The 21,204-nt window shown below is 47.5% G+C and overlaps 2 protein-coding genes across 16 annotated transcripts in view; both read right to left on the bottom strand.

Annotated features, from left to right (window-relative positions):
- LOC120393914 (complement receptor type 2-like) overlaps positions 1-21,204 on the bottom strand; it is a 341,488-nt gene that overhangs the window by 219,914 nt on the left and 100,370 nt on the right. The window lies entirely within an intron of this gene.
- LOC120393911 (complement receptor type 1-like) overlaps positions 1-21,204 on the bottom strand; it is a 404,201-nt gene that overhangs the window by 343,197 nt on the left and 39,800 nt on the right. For all 15 annotated transcript variants that reach the window (XR_005592155.1, XR_005592156.1, XR_005592157.1 and 12 more), the window contains exons 3-9: positions 15,279-15,467; positions 13,073-13,172; positions 10,800-10,882; positions 9,681-9,875; positions 8,753-8,947; positions 4,349-4,537; positions 2,081-2,269 (exon numbers count right to left, since the gene is read on the bottom strand). Coding sequence is in view for 12 of the 15 variants with exons in the window: in XM_039518354.1 (XP_039374288.1) it covers positions 2,081-2,269; positions 4,349-4,537; positions 8,753-8,947; positions 9,681-9,875; positions 10,800-10,882; positions 13,073-13,172; positions 15,279-15,467 (1,140 nt within the window). In the remaining 3 variants the exon portion in view is untranslated. The remainder of the gene's footprint in view (positions 1-2,080; positions 2,270-4,348; positions 4,538-8,752; positions 8,948-9,680; positions 9,876-10,799; positions 10,883-13,072; positions 13,173-15,278; positions 15,468-21,204) is intronic.

The raw sequence follows: 21,204 nt of genomic DNA, 5'->3' as shown, positions 1-21,204 counted from the left end.
TTGTCACTGTCTAGGGCGCCTGTATAGGGCTTCATGAGCCAGGGCATTAGCGGGTAGGCTGGGTCCCCGAGGATCACTGTAGGCATCTCTACATCCCCAAAAGTTATTTTGTGGTCTGGGAAGAAACTACCTTCCTGCAGGCATCTAAACAGACAAGAGTTCCTGAAAACACGCGCGTCATGAACCTTGCCCGGCCACCCAACGTAGATGTTGGTAAAACGTCCCCTATGGTCCACCAGTGCTTGCAGCACCATTGAAAAGTAGCCCTTTCTGTTAATATACTGGCTGGCCTGGTGGGCTGGTCCCAGGATGGGGATGTGAGTCCCATCTATAGCCCCACCGCAGTTTGGGAATCCCATCGCGGCGAAGCCATCTATGACGACCTGGACGTTTCCCAGGGTCACTACCTTTGAGAGCAGTAGGACAACGATTGCGTTGGCTACTTGCATCACAGCAACCCCCACGGTAGATTTGCCCATGCCAAAGTGGTTCTCTACTGACCGGTAGCTGTCTGGCGTTGCAAGTTTCCAGAGGGCTATGGCCACTCGCTTCTGCACACACAGGGCTGCTTGCATCCGGGTGTCCTGGCGCTTCAGGGCAGGGGACAGCAAGTCACAGAGTTCAAGGAAAGTGCCCTTACGCATCCTGAAGTTTCGCAGCCACTGTGATTCATCCCAGACCTGCAGCACTATGCGGTCCCACCAGTCCATGCTTGTTTCCCGGGCCCAGAATCGCCGTTCCACACCATGAACTTGACCCATTGCCACCATGATCTCCGCAGCATGGGATCCCGTGCTTTGTGAGAGGTCTGTGCCACTCTGACACTTCATGTCCTCACCGCGCTGCCGGACCCTCCTCGCCCGATTTCTCAGCGGCTGACTGTGGAAGAGGTGGATGATAAGGTGCGAGGAGTTGACAACGGCCATAAGTGCAGCGATGATCGCAGTGGGCTCCATGCTCGCAGTGCTGTGGCGTCCGTGCTATCACTGACCAGAAAAGTGCGTGAACAGATTTCCCGCCGGCGCTTTCAGGGAGGGAGGGCGGGAGTGACGGTTGAATGACGACAGTTACCCAAAACCACCCTCGACACATTTTTCCCCCAGCAGGCACTGGGGGCTCTACCCAGCATTCCAATGGGAAGCGGGGACTGCGGGAACTGTGGGATAGCTGCCCAGAATGCACCGCTTCCAATGTCGACGCTTGCCCCGTTAGTGTGGACTCACAAAGTCGTATTAGTGTCCTTAGTGTGGATACACAAATTCGACTTCATAAGGTCGAATCCACAAATTCGACCTCAGTTAAATCGAACTACTTTTGTAGTGTAGACATACCCTAAGACTGCACAAGAAATTCACGTCAGTGTTACGATACAGCCTGAGTTTGTCAAACAGAATATAACACAGACATGCAGGGAGCTGCGGTTAAGGGTGATCACTGAGTTGGCTCCTTCCTCTCACCCCGTATTAATGAGGGTTTTGCATGGAATGCAACAGATACACACTCAATATAGGAAGCTTTGCCAAAACTTGCAGTATTCTTCACAATGAGGCCATCCTTCATTGACGTTTTGTTTTATATTTTGGTATTTGAACAACTTTGCCATACATAGTTATTAAATATTGCCTTTATTTTTAATACAGTGATTCAGTTTGGTTGAACTGTATGCTGAATGAGTGGTTGCTGAGGCTAGAGATTTTAAACGTGTGAATTTTAACAATGACAAAAATAATACTATCATTCTCTTTAACATATAGTTTCCCGGGAAACTGTGCTCAACATCTTTAAATGGATATTTACCACAGTATGATATTAACTTTACTGCTTTATTTGTGATTTCCTATTGCTGCTGGGAAGCACAACGAACACAAGGAAAAGCTTAACTACTGCAAGCGCTGTCTTACATTCAATAGTACTCACTTTGCTTTCTCTCTCCATTTAAAGCTGAATTCAAATTTAAAATCAAAACCTGACAAAAAGGTTTTCAAACTAACACTGACAAGCCGGTACTGTAATGTGAACCAGCTGCTTAACACAAACCATAGAAGGCCACTCGCTCAGCGGAGAGAGAAAAGACACTCACCTCTACAGAACTCAGGGGCTTCTGACCATGTTAAATTCTCAAGACAAGTAATGACAGGTTTCACTTCGGTGCTCTCATATCCTGGGCGACAGACATAACTCACAGTGCTCCCAGGAGGACAGTAATTCTTCTGCCCATCTTCCTTGCTTAAGGTAGCAGATTTTAACCTTGGTGGGGCACCACAGCTACCTAGCCAAAAAAAAAGGGGGGGGGGGGAAGACACCGGATCTAAAAGATTTAGCTACAAAGATAGGCACAAAAATTGTACTTCTAGCTTTCTATTTATCTCACACACACACACTCACTCAAAAAACAGAAACACAGCTCTCTAACATAAGTGAAGGGTACCAAACAGGTACCCTGCCCCAAAAGCTTATGATTTAGAGGTAGGGTGATCAGATGTCCCATTTTGAAAGGGACAGTCCTGTTTTTTGGGAGTTTTTCTTATATAGGCGCCTATTACCATTTTTTCACAGTTGTTGTCTGATAAACCTATTTAGAGGCAGCAGCAGCTATAACAGTACAGCCACAGAGCTGCATATGAGCACTAGAGCAGGACACTTTACAAAATATGCAGGGGAAAGGAGATTTTTTTAAAATTATTTTTAACGAAGAGAGGCAAGCAACTTGGACAAAGCTAACTGGGTGCTGCTCCAAGCAGCGGGTGATATGAACTAAGGAGTAAAAAAGAAAATGAAGGAGCTAAGAGAGAGAAAGGCATTGGTAGATTAAAGCATGTAGAAAGAGAAAGACAGATTTCCCTCCTGCTCCTCATCTCCAATTCAAACTGAACATTCTGTTTACAATCACGGCACGGTTATCTTCAACTCTAACCTTGTGACCCTCTCCAGTGTGTGTCCATCCTCTCCACTTTACTGAAGTCTCACACAATTCCCAGGGCCTCTACCCCACCCCATTCTCCTTGACTGCTTAGTGCCTTGGACACAGGGGTGGCTCTATGTATTTTGCCACCCCAAGGATGGTGGTCAGGCAGCCTTCGGCGGCATGCCTGCAGGAGGTCCGCCGGTCCCGTGGCTTCGGCGTACCTGCCGCCGAATTACTGCCAAAGCCGTGGGACTGTCGGACCTCCCGCAGGCATGACGCTGAAGGATGCCTGACTCTTCCGCCCTCACGGCGACTGCTGGCTGGAGCCATGTGGGACACAATCGGCTCCGCATGACTCTCTCCCACAGGCCTTTGGGTGCTGGTGCCTGGAGCCGCCCCTGCTTGGACAGCATCAACCATTTCTACTTCTTTCAGTCCCATCATCTACTGGCTATTGTCACTCCAGCCTCTCACGGTTTTTCTCCTGACTCTTCCATCTCCTACTTTCAGGTCTATTTTGGTGGATCCTCCAACTCCCCCCACTCCCACCCCACCAGTGAGAATCTGCCAGGATTCTCTCCTTGGCCCACCCTCTTTTCCTTGTGCATCCTGTTTTTGGGATCCTATCCGCTCTCACAGCTTTGGATGCAATCATTATATTGACAACTCACAAAACTCCTGTTTGGATTCCCTGCCAGTAGCTTAAATTCCACATGGCAAACACAGAGCTTGTGTTCCCTCACAAATCTTTCCTTCCCCACGACCTCAGTTGCCACTGATTGAACAAAATCATCCTCCTCTCAGCCGCTCATGCCTGGCTGGGGATTGGGGCATGGGCTTACCTTGGGCGGCTCCCTGTCAGAGGTGCAGCAGGGATGCTAAGGCAGGCTTCCTGCCTGTCCTAGCACCGCGAACCATTCTGAGCCTCGGAAGCAGGTCCAGCTCCTAGGCGGAGGTGCACAAGCAGCTCCGCATGACTCTCTCCCACTGGCACCATGCCCCCAGCTCCCATTGGCCAGGACGCTTATGCAATTTTGTAATATACGTGGTAATGTGCAGGTAAATCATTTCTGAAACAGCTTTATTTCACTTTTGCCAGATGATGCAGCAAAACTGTCTGAGCATCCCAAGGATGGAGGCATCCCCACTTATTTCTGGGCAGTCAAAACTCAAATATAAAATTACTTCCCATTCCTGTCGCTCTAAACCGCACATTCCTGAATCAAGCACAAGTCGTCTCACTGATGGATGTTCACAGATTGCTTTGCAACAAGATTCTTGAATAAGCAGCTTAATTGTATATTGTGTCTGATCCAGAAAGGAACTTGAAACTAGTTATTAAAGCTAATTTTGAGTAGGGCTATTCAGTAGGGGAAAGTCTGACACTTCCATCAGCGAAGGGTGGCCAGTGGAAATTTGTTTCAGAAAAAATAAAATACTTACCATTACAAAACTCTCCAAAGGTTGACCACTCTGAGTTTGAAAGGCAAACAACAGTGTCTGACTTTCCAGGGATTTTAACAAAGCCATTAAGGCACCTGTAGGTCACTTCTGTGCCGATAGGGCAGCCCTCTGTGCAACTGGTATCATGGGGGCTGGCACGACTGAGGCTTGGCGGGGCCCCACACTGACCTATCCAAAAAACAGAAGAACATTCTCTAATTTTAACAAGAGAGAGATTTATTGTAAATAATTTCACACAGCTGCCTTCACTGAAAAGGATCCTGACATGCCCTAGATGTTACAGGGACCTGCCACAGGCAGGTGAGCCCCGTTGTGGGGGTTCCTCAGGTTTTCCAGTAGCCTATGAGAACAGACAAGCTTCCCACAGCCAGGGGGTTAAACTAAAGGCATCTTCACTGCTGTGCTAGGTCAAGTTATCTAAACAGGAATTAGCCTAGCGAGAGCAGCCACCGCTGCAAAAGAATGGTGGAGGTGCAGAGAGTGATTGGATTCAGGGCTGGCTACAGACCCCAGCGTGCCAAGCGCGTGCGTGGGGCGGACCTTCCGCAGTCATGCCTGCGGGAGGTCCGCCGGAGCCATGGGACCAGCGCACCCTTCGCAGGCACGTCTGCCAGAGGTCCCCGGGAGCTGCGGGACCGGCGACCGGCAGCGCGCCCGCTGCGGCGTGCCGCCGTGCTTGGGGCAGCGGAATTCCTAGAGCCGCCGCTGGTTGGATTAGCAGCACAGAGCAGCTGAGTCCCCACTGCATGATGAGCTCCAGCCTAAGCAACTCTCTAGCTCCCACCCACACTCCAAGTGAGCCAGCTAGGGGGACAAGTCAAGCTGGAGAGATTCGTCCCTTAAACAAAAGCTTTTGACCACCATGAATCCTGTGCTCAGTGCTAGGATGGATATTTCTCCCCCTTACAATCACCAGTTTTATTTGGGGATTTTTCAGGATTGTTTTCAGCATAGATACTGTATAAAACATCTGACTGTTCTGAAAATCATATAAACAGCCAGGCCACTCACAGAAAGACATCAGATGCCACAAGATGACTAGAGTGACTTTTACAGCGTTAGTATCTGACAAAACAGGCTAAAAGAAAAGAGGCCCAGTCCCAGATTTTCTCCTTCACTCTCCTACAAATATGTCAAAGCTCTGCCTCCTCACACAGAAGTCAAAGTACCACTGAACAACATCACTAAGACAAACAAGAAAAAAAAGAAACTATTTTTAATCATTTCATTTTCCTTAATATTTCTGAGACTGCACAGTGCGAGAGATCCACATGTATTAGGTGTCCCGCCCTTGTAGCCACACCATCAATTAACTCTTTGAACCATAAACAATCTAGTCCCATGCACAACTGTGAGAATTATAATACATTTTCAGAGATGGATAATCTTTGGCCCAGTAAACATGCCTGGAGTGCCATTCACAGTAGAAGCAGCAAAGAATCCTGTGGCACCTTATAGACTAACAGACGTTTTACAGAACCAGACTAACACGGCTACCCCTCTGATAATTCACAGTAGAAGATCCCCTGACACGTTGCTAGCTCACTAGAATCAAATGTAAACAAGCTCCGGTCTCTCCCAATCCCAAAAGTCCTCCTCTGATCCCACCTATCCCTTCAACTATTGCCCCATATCCCTTCCTCCCTTCCCTTCTAACATCATTGAACATGATGTTGCGAAGGCCAAAAGTATAACTGAGTTGAAAAGAGAATAAATTAAGTTCATGGAGGGCAGGTCCATCAATGGCTATTAACCATGATGGTCAGGGGCACAAGCACATGCTCTGGGTGTCCTTTAACCTCGGACTACCAGACTCTGGCACTGGACGACAGGAGATGGATCACTCTATAAGCACCCTGTTCTGTTCATTCCCTGTGAAGTATCTGGCATCGACTACTGGGGTAGATGGACCATTGATCAGACCTACTGTGGCCATTCTTACGTTCACTGCCTTGTGTTTCTGCCTTCTAACAGCATCCTTGATCCTCTCCAGTTCTAGAACTGCTCCTTCCCAGGCAAGTCTCATCTTCCTCCTCCTTGTGTCTGAGCTCACTGATCAAATTCTCTTTCTTAATCCTGTCTGATCTGGGCTTCCATTAGCCTGCACTCCCCTGCTGATCCTGTCCTCTCTTGGGACCATCTCATCAGCTCACAACACTTCAGCTACCAGCTCCGTGCTGATTCCTTACAACACATCCAGGTGCTGGGGCATCATCCCTGGAGCCAACAACTTAGTCTCCCCACTTCAAGGCGAGGCGGTGACAGGGTTAATTACACTAAAACTGGGCTGAGAGGCCCCTCACCAGTAGAGGACCCAGCACAGGCGGGGTAAAGCCAGGGGCCGGGTGAGCAAAGGGCTCCACGCACCGTTATCTGGGCTCCCAGCCAGACCCAGCCCCACCCAGCCACGCTGCAGACGGTGAGTTGGTTCCAGGCCGGGGACGGGCTCTTGGTAGCTCCGGGCTTGTCTCTCCCGGGCAGAAGCGGGGCCAAGACAAGACACCGCCCGGCGGGCCTGGGGCAGAGGAAACACCCGCCCCGACAGGCCGTGGGCCGAGCCCGCTGCCCGCCTGCTCACGCCTGTCCCCTGTCCCGGGCTGCCCCGCGGCCGCTCGCTCCCCAGGGCCCGACTGGCCGGGTCGAGCCCCTGCGCCAGGAGCCGGTGGGGCGGTGCCGCTCGGGCGGGGCTCGCTGCCCCCGCTCCGCACCCAGCGCAGCCATTCTTCTTGAGTGATGATCTTGTGCCAGTATTCAAAAAGGGCAAGCAGAAGGACCTCGGAAATTCTACACTAGTTACCACAGGCATAATCATTTAAAGGTATTGTGGGATTCATCAATTCCAAGGGCAACTCTTTTCTGATCCCTTGTGCAGTGTAGGCCAAATTTTTCACAATTCATAAGGAATTTAACAGAAATATAAAAGTATCAAAGAGTCCTGTGGCACCTTATAGACTAACAGACATTATGGAGCATGAGATTTCATGGGCGAATAGAGATTATTTGGTGAGGAATGAGAAACTAATCGAACCCCACCATCCCAGTGTTCAGGGTTCAATTGTGTTTAGGTCATTAGTTGGACTGGAATCTATACACCAGACAGCAAGCTCAAGAGGAATGCTCTGTAGAGATAGAGAAGGCTGAGGGTTTTTTTGTTTGTTTGAAATGTGGCTTCTACAGAAGGCACCAGCAACGCAATGGATCCTCCTACATTTTCATCATATCTCCCCCTTCCCAAAAATATCTATATAATTGACATAATCTAAATCAAGTGACCATAAAATGCACATGAAAATTCTGTAACCGGGGCCAGCTCTGCAGAAGCAAAAAAGGCCTATTATGTACATAAAGTTACTTCCTAATTGGGCATGCCAGACTACTTGAGTCTAAGACTGCACAAGAAATTCACATCAGTATTAAGATATAGCCTATGTTTGTCAAACAGAATATAGTACATACATGCAGAGCCTGATACTTGACTACAGCAGGTACCAAAATGTATTTTAAAATAAAGTTATATAACGTTGGATCTTTCCCTTTAAGAAGACGTTACCCATACAGTTGGGTGCTGTACTGTATGTAGACTATCGGGCCCCTCCCCCAACCCCCTCCAGTAAACTGCACGAGTTAAACATCTACATACAATGATATTCTGGAACTGAACTTCCCCGCTTTTGGGAGAGTTTAATATTAAAGCAGCGAGGTGACCAACCTAGCTAATGGCTCTGAAAGAGCCTCCACCCCAGCTGTTAGCCTGGGTAACTCAGCAAGAATAAAACCAAATTGTTGCAGCTGCTTGAATACCAAGTACATAAATGCACTGTTAACTAAATGAAATAGTGTGAGTGAACACTGCCGTCGCCCAAAGGAGACTTGTACAATGATCTTTATTTCCCCCTTCTAAGAACTTTGTGGCTGTGATATGAACTCACAGAAGCCTGAGCCTTCACTGCCAAGGAGCCCTCCCAGAGAGTTCTGAAAAATAGGGTTCCCAAAAAATCCTCCTTGTAAGGCTCTCTCTCCCCCTCCCCCCACTTTTGCACTGAGTAGTAGGGTACTGGCATAAAGTAAAACCTTAGTTTAGGAGTTTATCTCCACCTAAAATCAACTGTTTGTAACATGAGAATTAACTGCAACCTTGGAACGCTGAAGGGAGACAAAAAATACAGGAGGTATTAGAGGCAAAAATGGTTTCCAGGAATGATTTAAGAAGTGTCCGTTATTCTTCAGTTTTCCAACAGTAACTAGTTTTCGTGATACGTATTTAGGGGGACTAAGCACCAACTGAATCTCCTCAGGTTTATGGGTTTACTTAGCAATCAAAATATAGTTTTTCCTGGGAGGAGATGGTAGAATAAGAAGGGGATAAAAACAGATGCTACTAACCTTTGCATTCAGGGGCAGGCCCACTCCACTCTCCATTGACATTATCTTTCGTTGTACAATGAATCGAGGCCTCTCCAATAAGAGAGAAGCCCTGGTCACATTTGTAAGTTACCGCTGAGCCAAAGGAAAACTCTTGTTCACTCTGACCAGTAAGGGATCCATGGGTGATATCAGGAGGTGGAGGACAAGGTATTGCTGAAGCAAAGAATGTCAACATGAAAATTAAAGGTTACACTGAAAGTGAACCGAAGAGAGTTTCACTAAGAAAGTTGTCTTAGATCCCCCTAGAAAGCTATTTAGCCATTTGAAGGGGACTTAACATTGCACGTAGCGTAACTGAAAGAATTTGCCAAATCTAAATACTTGGCTATGCGGTGTGTACAATGAGGTTATTCGTGCATATATATTCCATTGCTTTAGTGTGTTGGGCTTCCTTCTCTTGTGGTTGGTCCAGATAACAATTTACTCCTGCTGTCACCAATTATAATTAGTTCTATAACTTGACAGAGGTCTATCCTCCAGTACGTTAGGCCCAAGAGTCAAACCTCAATGACACGTGGAGGTGGATTATGAGACGTTAGTTCCACATAGGACTTCTTTTTTCTTTTCGAAAAGCCCAGAAGTGACATAAAACCCACAGCAGACACAAGTTATTAAAATTGCAAAGCATTCAGCCATTAGGAAACCACAGAATTAACATTACCCGTGAGATCTTAATTTTCCCTCCTTGTGTGTACATGCAGCGACAGCCACTTTTTAAGGATTATGCTTCCTACAGCAACCCGGTTTACCACAAGTTATATCTTTAGATGATTAAGGCCCAACTCAATTTCCTCATGTTCATGGGTTTGCCTAGCAATCAAAATATTGTTGTTCTTTTTCTGGTGGGAGAAAGTAGAACAAGAGGAAGATAAAACCAGACAGTCACCTTTGCATTCAGGGGCAGACCCATTCCAGACTCCATTGATGTTATATTTAGTTGTACACTGAATGGAAGCCTCTCCAATAAGAGAGAAGCCCTGGTCACATTTGTAAGTTACTGATGAGTTATAGACAAAGATTTCCACGTTGCTGCCATTGTGCATCCCATTGGTAACATTAGGAGGAGGAGAACAAGTAACCACTGAAGGAAAAGAGAATGGCATCATGATTAATGCACATTTCAGTTAGAGGTGAACTGTAAAGATTAAGTACACATTTGTTCACAATTCCTCCCCAAAAGCGGAAAAAAATCAACTATTAGAGTGTGTAATTAGTACTGTGTCTTAACAAAACGTGAGGCATTATCTTCCTTAGATTTACAAGACTTTGTGCTTTCAAACTTTTCTTCACTCCCAATATCCTTTCAGCTAGGAGATTCTGGCTTCATTAAACAAATCCCGGATAACAGCCTTATCAGAACACATCCCTCCGCAATATAATATACAAGCAACTGGGACTAGTTGATTGACATCCTTGAAAGACAATAGTTGCGCTTCTACAATGTTCCAGAAGCAGTGTCCAAAAGGACAAAAAGGTTAAAGCAAATAAATTGGGAAAAAGTTTTAAGACTGGGTTTCACTATGTAATAGCCTCAGATTCAAAGTGTGGAGTCCAGGGTTGGTTGGTTAGCTTTGAGGAGAAGGGAGGAGAATAGTTAACATGGAGGAATTACACTAAATAAAAGTAAATTGGATGAAAGACTTCAAAAGCAGCAGAGATAATTTGGTGAGGAATGAGAAACTAATCAAACCCCACCATCCTCATGTTCAGAGTTTAACTGTGTTTAGGTCTTTAGTTGGATTGCAATCTATACACCAGACAGCAAGCTCAAGGGGAATGCTCTGTCGGGATAGAGAGGGCTGTGGGGTTTTCTTTGTTTGTTTGAAGTGTAGCTTCCACAGAAGGCACCAGCAACACCATGGATCCTCCTACACTTTCATCATGTCTCCCCACTCCCAAAAATATCTGTATGATCGAATATAAAACACACATGAAAAGGCACTAACAGTTGCTCTGTAACAGCTCCAATAATGAGTTCCTCTGAAAGCCATAAAAATAGCCTGACCTTGACAAGTTGGAAGTTGACTCCATTCAACTTGATCTCCCTTCAGCAAACATTGGATGAAAGTCCGTCCATGTAATCTGAACCTAAAGAAAAGAGAAAAAGTTTCTTACCTAACTCTCTAATTACTCCTGTAATAGTCCAGAACTTTGGAAAAGGGGTTCTTTCTGCCAGTAGGTGAACCTGTAGGGTCATTGCTGCTTTAAGTACCAACATGATCCCTAGTAGCAAGGAATGCCGAGTTGTCAAAGCCAATGTAGAACAAGCAAATAGGTGGGTATAAGATTGCAGAGGCCATGTTAGCAGCTGAAATCCTTCCCCTTCAAGTCTATACTAGCTAGATGCTTGGGAATTTCTGCGCAATATCTTTGGTAAACTTTAGCAAAGGGAAACAATTAAGTCTCTCTTCTCCACGTTTTTTAATGCTTCTTATTTCTTACATCTCCAAAAGGTGGAAGAAGTCCGTAGATAAGTTCCAAAATTTGAAAAGCACTAAGGAAATTTGTAATTTTCCAGACTCTTAATCTTCTCAAAATGTTCGCATATTGAAGAGGTTTGGATTTGAAGAATAGGAGGCTGCGTCAGACGTCCCTAGCTCCAATCTGCAGAACAGCGTTCAGGAGCTGTGCTGTTGGCATTCTACACCTTGGATTACTGTCCCAGATAAATGAGGAGCAAAGTACTAAAAGGGGTATCTCTTTCTCTAAGATCAGCCTGCTTAGTGCCATCATTCTTCTTCCTATTTTAATTCTTCTCTTCTACCAAAGAGTTGGCAACTGCCCACACCCAACACCCACTTAGCTAGTTATAACTCTAGCTAATTCTTGCACAGGAAGTACTGCATACCAGCAATGCAGTCACTTAGCCTTCACTACTTCCTTTATCACTACAGGCTAAAGGTTGTGGCCTTATTTATTTGGCAAGGAGGTTTAGAGAAACAGATGAGAGGTGCATCTACTAAAGCTGGTCTCTTCAGGTTCTTTCACCTGTCTGCTGAAACGACAGGGACCAACGAGGATAGACATGAACATCATTTGTGGCCAGGTGGCTACTGCTTTTCTTCTAACTTAAAACGTTACACCCAAAGGCTACTTGTGCTCACAGCCACAACAGAGAGAGAAGACCTCTGCCGAAGGGCTGTCCCACTGCTGCCACTATTTCAAAACCTGAATGTCTCAATGTCCAAACCTCATCAGCCCATTTAAACCCAAAGCTTTTGTGGCGGACAGAATTCCAAGGTGTGCAACTCCTGTACACTTCTGCATAGGAAAATGTGAAGTATCACAACAATAGCTTGGACATTCTTGTGGATGCAACTCAGGCACACTATTGCCTAGAGGAAAAACCACTGGACTGGGACTCAGGAAACTTGGATTCTATTTTCATTTCTGCCTCTGGCCTGTGGGTGACCTTGGGAAGTCACTTCCCCTCTGCGCTTCAGATTCCCCATCTGTAAAATGGGGTAAACAATACTGCCCTCCTTTGTAAAGTGATTTGATATCTGATAACAGCTAGTTGTTATTACATCACCTGAGAAGTAGGCTGATGGCTCAGCTACAGGAAAAGATATTCTCCGTGTCTCCCAATCCCTGTGGGGTTTGAAGACATAGAATCATAGGACTGGAAGGAAGCTCGAGAGGTTTTCTAGTCCAGTCCCCTGCACTCAGGCAGGACTAAGTATTACCTAGACCCTCTCTGACAGGCATTTGTCTAACCTGCTCTTAAAAATCTCTACAACTTCCCTAGGCAATTTATTCCATAACCAGCCCCTCCCAATCATCCTGATCCCAGCACAGGGAATCTAACCCTTGTTGCCTGCACATACCACCGAAATGGGTGATACAGTGAAAAACAAAATGATATATTCATTAAAATGAAGACATCCATGCTCATGCCATTTGCTTCTCTGTTCAGTTACTCTAATGTCCAGAAAGTACCTGCTCAATCCATTGAAACTAGAACCCAATCACATATTCTGGAAGTTTTTTCCAACAGCAGCTTGAACAAATTGAAGTGCACCCCACGATACCATAGCTGCACCTGCTTCCTCCCAACTTAATCTTTCAGCTGGAGGACTGAGGGATCATGAGCCACACCTGGCCAAATTCAGCTGGAAGGTTATACTTTTTCAATAGGGCCCTGAAGCCAGGACAGCAGATCTGTAGCACCTGCTCAGGTTAGGTTTTTAAATTAGATCGGAATTTCTATTATTCATTTTCCACTGTTCACCAAACTAAGCTCTGTGAATTAATCAGCACCGGTTGCCCAGCACTCACCCTTCATCACAAATGACATTTGCTCTTGCACCATACAGGTCATTGGTTAGAACAACAGCTCTGCCATGCTCTGGTCCTTTTGGAACACCACACGATTTCCCTAGCACAGAACAAGATCAGTGTTAGCGTGTTATGCTGATGCAACAAACTAACAGACTTAGAAGAGACTATGGCCGGTGTGGCCAAACTGTGGCTCGCGAGTCGCATGTGGCTCTTTTACAGTTAAAGTGCAGCTCACGGAGCCTCCCTACCAGACTTGGGGTGGAGGCTCTTGGGACCTCTGCCTTGGAGCAGGGTGGTGGGTTAGAGGCTTCTGCCCAGCAGGGAGGAGGGTCTCAGGGCTTCAGGAGGAGCAGGGCTGAAGCCCCGAGCCCCAGCAGGTGCCTCCTGCTCCAGCTCTTGAACTTCTGAAGGTTGTTGTATTTGGCTCGAGGGGTCAGTAAGTTTGGCCTCCCCTGGACTATGACAATGGCAGACCAGCAGTCTAGTTAGTTCACTCTCCTATTTAACAGTGGATATTCTTATTGTCCATCTTACGTGTTTAATTCTATCACTTTGTCAACTTCAATGGCAGAGACTTCTCCTACCTGGAGTAGGAGGAGTTATTTGTGATGCTTCCTCTGGTGCCAGGCACTTATTACCATAAAGAACACACTATCAGAAATTCACCATGTCCACATAGCAAACAGAAGAGACATGCTGCATTCCAGGAGCCACAGAGAAAACTACAACTAGGACTAATGATTATATTGAAAAAGATTTCTGACATTGATGTGGACAAGATTTTTGCACATAAAAATATAGGGCCTATTATATACATCGAGTATTTTCCTAATCAGGCATGCGAGACCACTTGAGTCTAAGACTGCACAAGAAATTCACGTCAGTGTTACGATACAGCCTGTGTTTGTCAAACAGAATATAACACAGACATTCAAGGAGCTATGGTTAAGGGTGATCACTCAGTTGGCTCCTTCCTGTCACCCTGTATTAATGAGGGTTTTGCATGGAATGCAACAGACACACACTCAATATAAGCAGCAAAGAATCCTGTGGCACCTTATAGATTAACAGTCGTTTAGGTGTATTAGCTTTCGTGGGTGAATACCCACTTCGTCGGATGCAAGTAGTGGAAATTTCCAGGGGCAGGTTTATATATGCAAGCAAGGAGCAAGCTAGAGATAACGAGGTTAGTTCTTAAGGTGGCCATTCTGCAGCAAAAAAACTTCAGGACCAGACTTCAAAGAGAAAGTGCTGAGCTTCAGTTCATCTGGAAATTTGACACCATCAGCTCAGGATTAAACAAAGACTGTGAATGGCTTTCCAACTACAGAACCAGTTTCTCCTCCCTTGGTTTTCACACCTCAACTGCTAGAACAGGGCCTCATCCTCCCTGATTGAACTAACCTCGTTATCTCTAGCTTGCTTCTTGCTTGCATATATATACCTGCCCCTGGAAATTTCCACTACTTGCATCCGACGAAGTGGGTATTCACCCACGAAAGCTCATGCTGCAAAACGACTATTAATCTATAAGGTGCCACAGGATTCTTTGCTGCTTTTACAGATCCAGACTAACATGGCTACCCCTCTGATACTTGACAGTCAATATAGGTAGCTTTACCAAAACTTGCGGTATTCTTCACAATGCAGGCCATTCTTCATTGAAGTTTTGTTATATATTTTGGTATTTGAACAACTTTGCCATACATATGGTTATTGCCTTTATTTTTAATACGGTGATTTTTAATACGGTGATTCAGTTTGGTTGAACTGTATGCTGAATGAGTGGTCTCTGAGGCTAGAGTTTTTAAACGTGTGAATTTTAACAATGACAAAAATAATACTATCATTCTCCTTCACATATAGTTTCCAGAGATACTGTGCTCAACATTTTAAAATGGATATTTACCACAGTATGATATTAACTTTACTGCTTTATTTGTGATTTCCTATTGCTGCTGAGAAGCACAACAAACACAATGAAAAGCTTAACTACTGCAAGCGCTGTCTTACGTTCAATAGCACTCACTTTGCTTTCTCTCGCCATTTAAAGCTGAATTCAAATTTAAAATCAAAACCTGACAAAAAGGTTTTCAAACTAACACTGACAAGCCGGTACTGAAATGTGAACCAGCTTCTTAACACAAAACACAGAGGACCACTCGCTCAGCGGAGAGAGAAAAGTGACAAAAAAGACACTCACCTCTACAGATCTCAGGGGCTTCTGACCATCTTAAATTCTCAAGACAAGTAATGACAGGTTTCACTTGGGTGCTCTCATATCCTGGGCGACAGACATAACTCACAGTGCTCCCAGAAGGAGAGTAATTCTTCTGCCCATCTTTCTTGCTTAAGGTAGCAGATTTTAACCTTGGTGGGGCACCACAGCCACCTAGCCAAAAAAAAAAAAAGGGCGGGGGGAAGACACCAGGTCTAAAAGATTTAGCTGTAAAGATAGGCACAAAAATTGTACTTCTAGCTTTCTATTTATCTCACACACTCTCTCTCTCTCTCTCAAAAAACAGAAACACAGCTCTCTAAGGCCTGGTCTACACTAGGATTTTATGTCGAATTTAGCAGCGTTAATTCGATTTAACCGTGCACCCGTCCACACCAGGAAGCCATTTAATTCGACCTAGAGGGCTCTTTAGTTCGTCGGTACTCCACCCGACGAGGGGAGTAGCGCTAAATTCGACATGGCTATGTCGAGTTAGGCTAGGTGTGGATGCAAATCGAACTTAGTAGCTCCGGGAGCTATCCCACACTGCACCACTCTGTTGACGCTCTGGACAGCAGTCCGAGCTTCGATGTTCTGACCAGCCACACAGGAAAAGCCCCGGGAAAATTTGAATTCCTTTTCCTGTCTGGACAGTTTGAATCTCATTTCGTGGTTGGACATCGGGGCGAGCTCAGCAGCACCGGCAGCAATGCAGAGCTCTCCAGCAGAGGAGTTCATGTAATCTCTGAATAGAAAGTGGGACCCAGCATAGACTGACCGGGAAGTCTTGGATCTGATCGGTTTGTGGGGCGAGGAGTCTGTGCTTTCGGAGCTGCGCTCCAACAAATGGAATGCAAAGACCTACGAGAAGGTCTCCAAAGCCATGAGAGACAGAGGATACAGGCGGGATGCAACGCAGCGCTGCGTGAAAATCAAGGACCCCAGACAAGGCTACCAAAAAATCAAAGCGGCAAACGGACGCTATGGAGCCTGCCACCACTGCCCCACCAGTGACCGTGGACTCTGACGATGGGACAGTGTCGACGGACAGTTCCTCGGTGATGTTCATGGACGGGGAAGATGAGGAAGGGTTTGTGGAGGACAAGGCAGGCGACAGTGCTTACAACGCTGGTTTCCCCGACAGCCAGGGATCTCTTCATCACCCTCACGGAGATCCCCTACCAACCCTCCCCGGCCGTTAACCCGGACCCTGAATCAGGGGAAGGAGCAGTCGGTAAGTGCTTTAAACATGTAAATTTTTATTCTTAATATAACAGGAAGCTGAAGTATGTGAAAAGGAGGTCTCTACACATATGGGGATAGAATAGAAATCCTCCTGGGAGATCTCCACGAAGCTCTCCTGGAGGTAATCGAAAAGCCTCTGCAGGAGGTTCCTGGGGAGAGCTGCCTTATTGGGTGCTCTGTGGTAGCACACTTTTCCGCGCCAGGCTTTCATGAGCATTGCCTCCCCGAGCACGGCTGCATAGGCCCCTGGTTTGTGCTGGCTTTCACGCAGCATGCGCTCTCTATCTCCTTCAGTGACCATCCTCAGGGTGATCTCGCTCGGCGACTCCTGCATCTAATTAGGGGAATTACTGTAATGTTACGCCTGGTCCAAAGTATGTTTAAAAAATCTCCGGACAGACGGCGTAGCAGAGACTCAGCACGCTGCTGCGTGACAAGCGTAACGGAAAGCCAAAGAATCAAATGGACGCTCATGGAGGGAGGGGGGACTGAGGACGCAAGCTATCCCACAGTTCCTGCAGTCTCCGAAAAGAATTTGCATTTTTGGCTGATCTCCCAATACCTGTACGGTCAAACACATTGTCTGCGGCGGTTCAGGGCATAGCTCGTCAATGTACCCCCCCTCCCACATCCCCAGAAGGAAAAGGAAAAAAAATCGTCTCTTGACTCTTTTAAATGTCACCCTATGTGTACTGAATGCTGCTGGTAGACGCGATGCTGCGGCACTGTACTGTAGCATCCTCTCCCCCCCCCCCGCCTCATGGGTGGCTGACGGTGCAGTATGACTGATATCCGTCGTCATCATCATCAGCCTTGCGGTAGATGGTGTAGTGCAATACGACTGGTACCCGTCCTCATCATCAGCCCATAAGTAGACGGCCTGCTAACCGTCTTCATCATAGCAACAGGGGGCTGAGCTCCATCAGCCCCCGCCCTTCATGTGTAAAGAAAAGATTCTGTACTGCCTGGACTGTCATAGCAGCAGGATGCTGTTTTCCTCTCCCCCACACTGCTTAATGTCCTGTCTGGACTATCATAGCAGCTGGAGGCTGCCTTCCCCTCATTTCATTTCACTAACAAGTCACTGTTTCTTATTCCTGCATTCTTTATTACCAGCACACAAATCAGGGGACACTGCAACGGTAGTCCGGGAAGGCTGGGGGAGGAGGGAAGCAACAGGTGGGGTTGTTGCAGGAGCACCCCCTGTGAATGCCATGCAGCTCATCATTCCTGCATAATCTGACACGGAGCGGCTGTGCTCTCTGGTTCTCTGAAACACTGGATCTCTACTACACTAGCCCCATCTTCTATGCAGGAATTATTCTATTTTTAGATACCATAAAGGAGGGATTGACTCGCGGAGTCATTCCCAGTTTTGTCTTTGCCCCGGCTGATCTCGGCCAGGGGCACCTATGACAACAGCGGAAGGTATAATGCAATACGGCTGGTAACCATCATCACCTTGCCAATTTACAATGGCATGGTAGATGGTACAATATGGCTGATAACCATCTGTGCTGTCATGGAAAAGCAAATGAATGCTGCTGTGTAGCGCTGCTGAATTGCCTCAGTCCGGCATCTAGTACACATACGCTGACAGTGACAAGAGGCAAAACAGGCTCCATGGTTGCCACGCTATGGCGTCTGCCAGGGCAATCCAGGGAAAACGGGCTCGAAATGATTGTCTGGCATTGCTTTCCCGGAGGAAGGAATGAGTGACTACATGTACCCAGAACCACCCGACAATGAAATTTGCATCATCAGGCACTGGGATCTCAACCCGGAATTCCAAGGGTCGGGGGAGACTGCGATGGGGTGGAACAGGGGCAGAGTTTATGCTTTCCGGATTGCCTGCTGCAGGAGTGCGGACGAGGTAGGTGCTGTGCATGGTGTTGTTCACAGACACAGACTAGACTGTGTTCATTGTTCGCAGAAATGTATGTTTGCAAGGAATTCACTCCCTCTTTCCCATCACACAGCTCCGACTGTCTCCAGACCTGCCACAGCATCCCCCTCACAGAGGCTGGCAAAGATTAGGCGGCGAAAGAGAAAGACACGGGACGAGATGATCGCTGAAGTTATGGGGTGCTCCCGAGCCGAGGCGGACCAGCAGAGCCAGTGGAGGGAGACCCTCTCTCAGCAGCAGCGCTCACACAGCGAACGGGAGGAGAGGTGGCGTGAGGAAGACAAGCAGGCGACTCAAACGCTGCTTGGACTAATGAGGGAGCAAACGGACACACTCCGGCGCCTTGTGGATGTTCTGCAGGACCGCAGCCAGGAGGACAGAGCCCCCCCGCAGTGTATCTGCAACCGCCCTCTCCCGCCACAAAGTCCCATACCCCCCTCACCCAAAGTAACCAGGAGTGGCGCCAGGGGCCGTGAAAACTGTCACTGCACCCCAGCAGAGTGCTCAAGTACACAAAAGCTCTCATACCCTAATTTTTGAGAATTCCTTCCCTTCCTGACTCACCCTAGCCCCAATCCCAGTTTCATCCCCTGACTGTCTGGTTAATTATTAAAAATACTTTGCTGTTAATTACTGTTTCCATCATGCTTTTTTACACAATGCTGCGTTTGAAGGGGTGGGTGGGGAAGGGGGGTAGGGTATTGCATAGGACAGTCACCTTTAGCAGCGTACAGAGACGGGGGCAAGATCAGCAGCAGGTCACACACACAGTGCAGTCAGTAGGCACCGTGGTCGGTATGGGAGGTGGTTTGCAGGTTCTGTGTGGGTGGGGGGAGGGGTACGTGACTTTGTAGCGGGGGAGGGGGGTTACAGATCTCATGCAACGGTCCCTGTCCTGGACCACAGAGCCACGCAGCAGAGGAATCTGTATCTGTCCTCCCCCGCCACAAGGCCACATAGCCCCCGCACACAGAGTCCCAAAAAGGAGGGATGGCAGGCTCCGTTGAAACAACCAGTCCGGCACTGCAGACCGCTCTGGGAGCAGGAGCCTGTCATTCCTCGAGTTTAGAGGTGGTCTTTACATCACCGCACACCCTACCCAGCACAGTCTGCGTCCCAGTTTCAACCCTTTAATGCAAAGTCATCAATAAAGAAACCTTTGTAAAGTTACAGTGGAACATGTATTTTATTTTTAAATGTGTGTTGGAAGTGGGGTGGACGGGGTATGTAACTGCAGATGCTGGTCAACAGTAACTTGGTAAAGAAACAGGGGCAGGTTCAGCTTCTCTGTAAAGAAACTGTACAGTCACAGGTCACGCTGCGCGCTGGTACTTGAAGAGTTCCTTGTCGCTGTCCAAGGTGCCTGCATAGGGCTTCACGAGGCAGGGCATTAGCGGGTAGGCTGGGTCCCCGAGGATCACTATAGGCATCTGCACATCCCCAAGAGTTATTTTGAGGTCCGGGAAGAAACTACCTTCCTGCAGGCGTCTAAACAGAGCAGAGTTCCTGAAAACGCGCGTCATGAACTTTGCCTGGCCACCTGACGTTGATGTTGGTAAAACGTCCCCCATGGTCCACCAGTGCTCGCAGCACCATTGAAAAGTAGCCCGATTTCTCAGCAGCTGACTGTGGAAGAGGTGGATGATAAGGTGCAAGGAGTTGACAACGGCCATAAGTGCAGCGATGATCGCAGCGGGCTCCATGCTCGCAGTGCTGTGGCGTCCGCGCTGTAACTGACCAGAAAAGTGCGCTAACATATTTCCCGCCGGCGATTTCGGGGTGGGAGGGAGGGCGTGAGTGACGGTTCAATGATGACAGTTACCCAAAACCACCCTCGACACATTTTTTCCCCCAGCAGGCATTGGGGGGAAATCCCAGAATTCCAATGGGCAGCGGGAGTGCGGGAACTGTGGGATAGCTTCCACAGTGCACCGCTTCCACATTCGACGCTGGCCCCGGTACTGGGGACTCACACAGTCGAATTAGAGTTTATAGTGTGGATACACAAATTCGACTTCGTAAGGTCGATTCCACAAATTCAAATTAAGTTGAATCGAACTTAGGATATATATACACTACAAGACTATTTCGAATCAACTTAATTCGAATTTGTGGAATCGACCTTACGAAGTCGAATTTGTGTATCCACACTAAAAACACTAATTCGACTGTGTGAGTCCACAGTAACGGGGCCAGCGTCGAATTTGGAAGCGGTGCACTGTGGGAAGCTATCCCACAGTTCCCGCAGTCCCCGCTGCCCATTGGAATGCTGGGTAGAGCCCCAATGCCTGCTGGGAAAAAATGTCGAGGGTGGTTTTGGGTAACTGTCGTCATTGAACCGTCAATCACGCCCTCCCTCCCTCCCCGAAAGCGCCTGCGGGCAATCTGTTCGTGCACTTTTCTGGTCAGTTACAGCGCGGACGCCACAGCACTGCGAGCATGGAGCCCGCTGCAGTTATGGCCGTTTTCACCTCCTCGCATCTTATCATCCACCTCTTCCACAGTCAGCTGCTGAGAAATCGGGCTACTTTTCAATGGTGCTGCGAGCACTGGTGGACCAAAGGGGACGTTTTACCAACATCAACGTCGGGTGGCCAGGCAAGGTTCATGACGCGCGTGTTTTCAGGAACTCTTGTCTGTTTAGACGCCTGCAGGAAGGTAGTTTCTTCCCGGACCACAAAATAACGGTTGGGGATGTGCAGATGCCTATAGTGATCCTCGGGGACCCAGCCTACCCGCTAATGCCCTGGCTCATGAAGC

The sequence above is a fragment of the Mauremys reevesii genome, unplaced genomic scaffold (genome assembly GCF_016161935.1).
Source record: "Mauremys reevesii isolate NIE-2019 unplaced genomic scaffold, ASM1616193v1 Contig36, whole genome shotgun sequence".
In the NCBI taxonomy this organism is placed as follows: domain Eukaryota; kingdom Metazoa; phylum Chordata; order Testudines; family Geoemydidae; genus Mauremys; species Mauremys reevesii.
The sequence above is the reverse complement of the archived record's forward strand: the minus strand, read 5'-3'. Positions and strand labels throughout refer to the sequence as shown.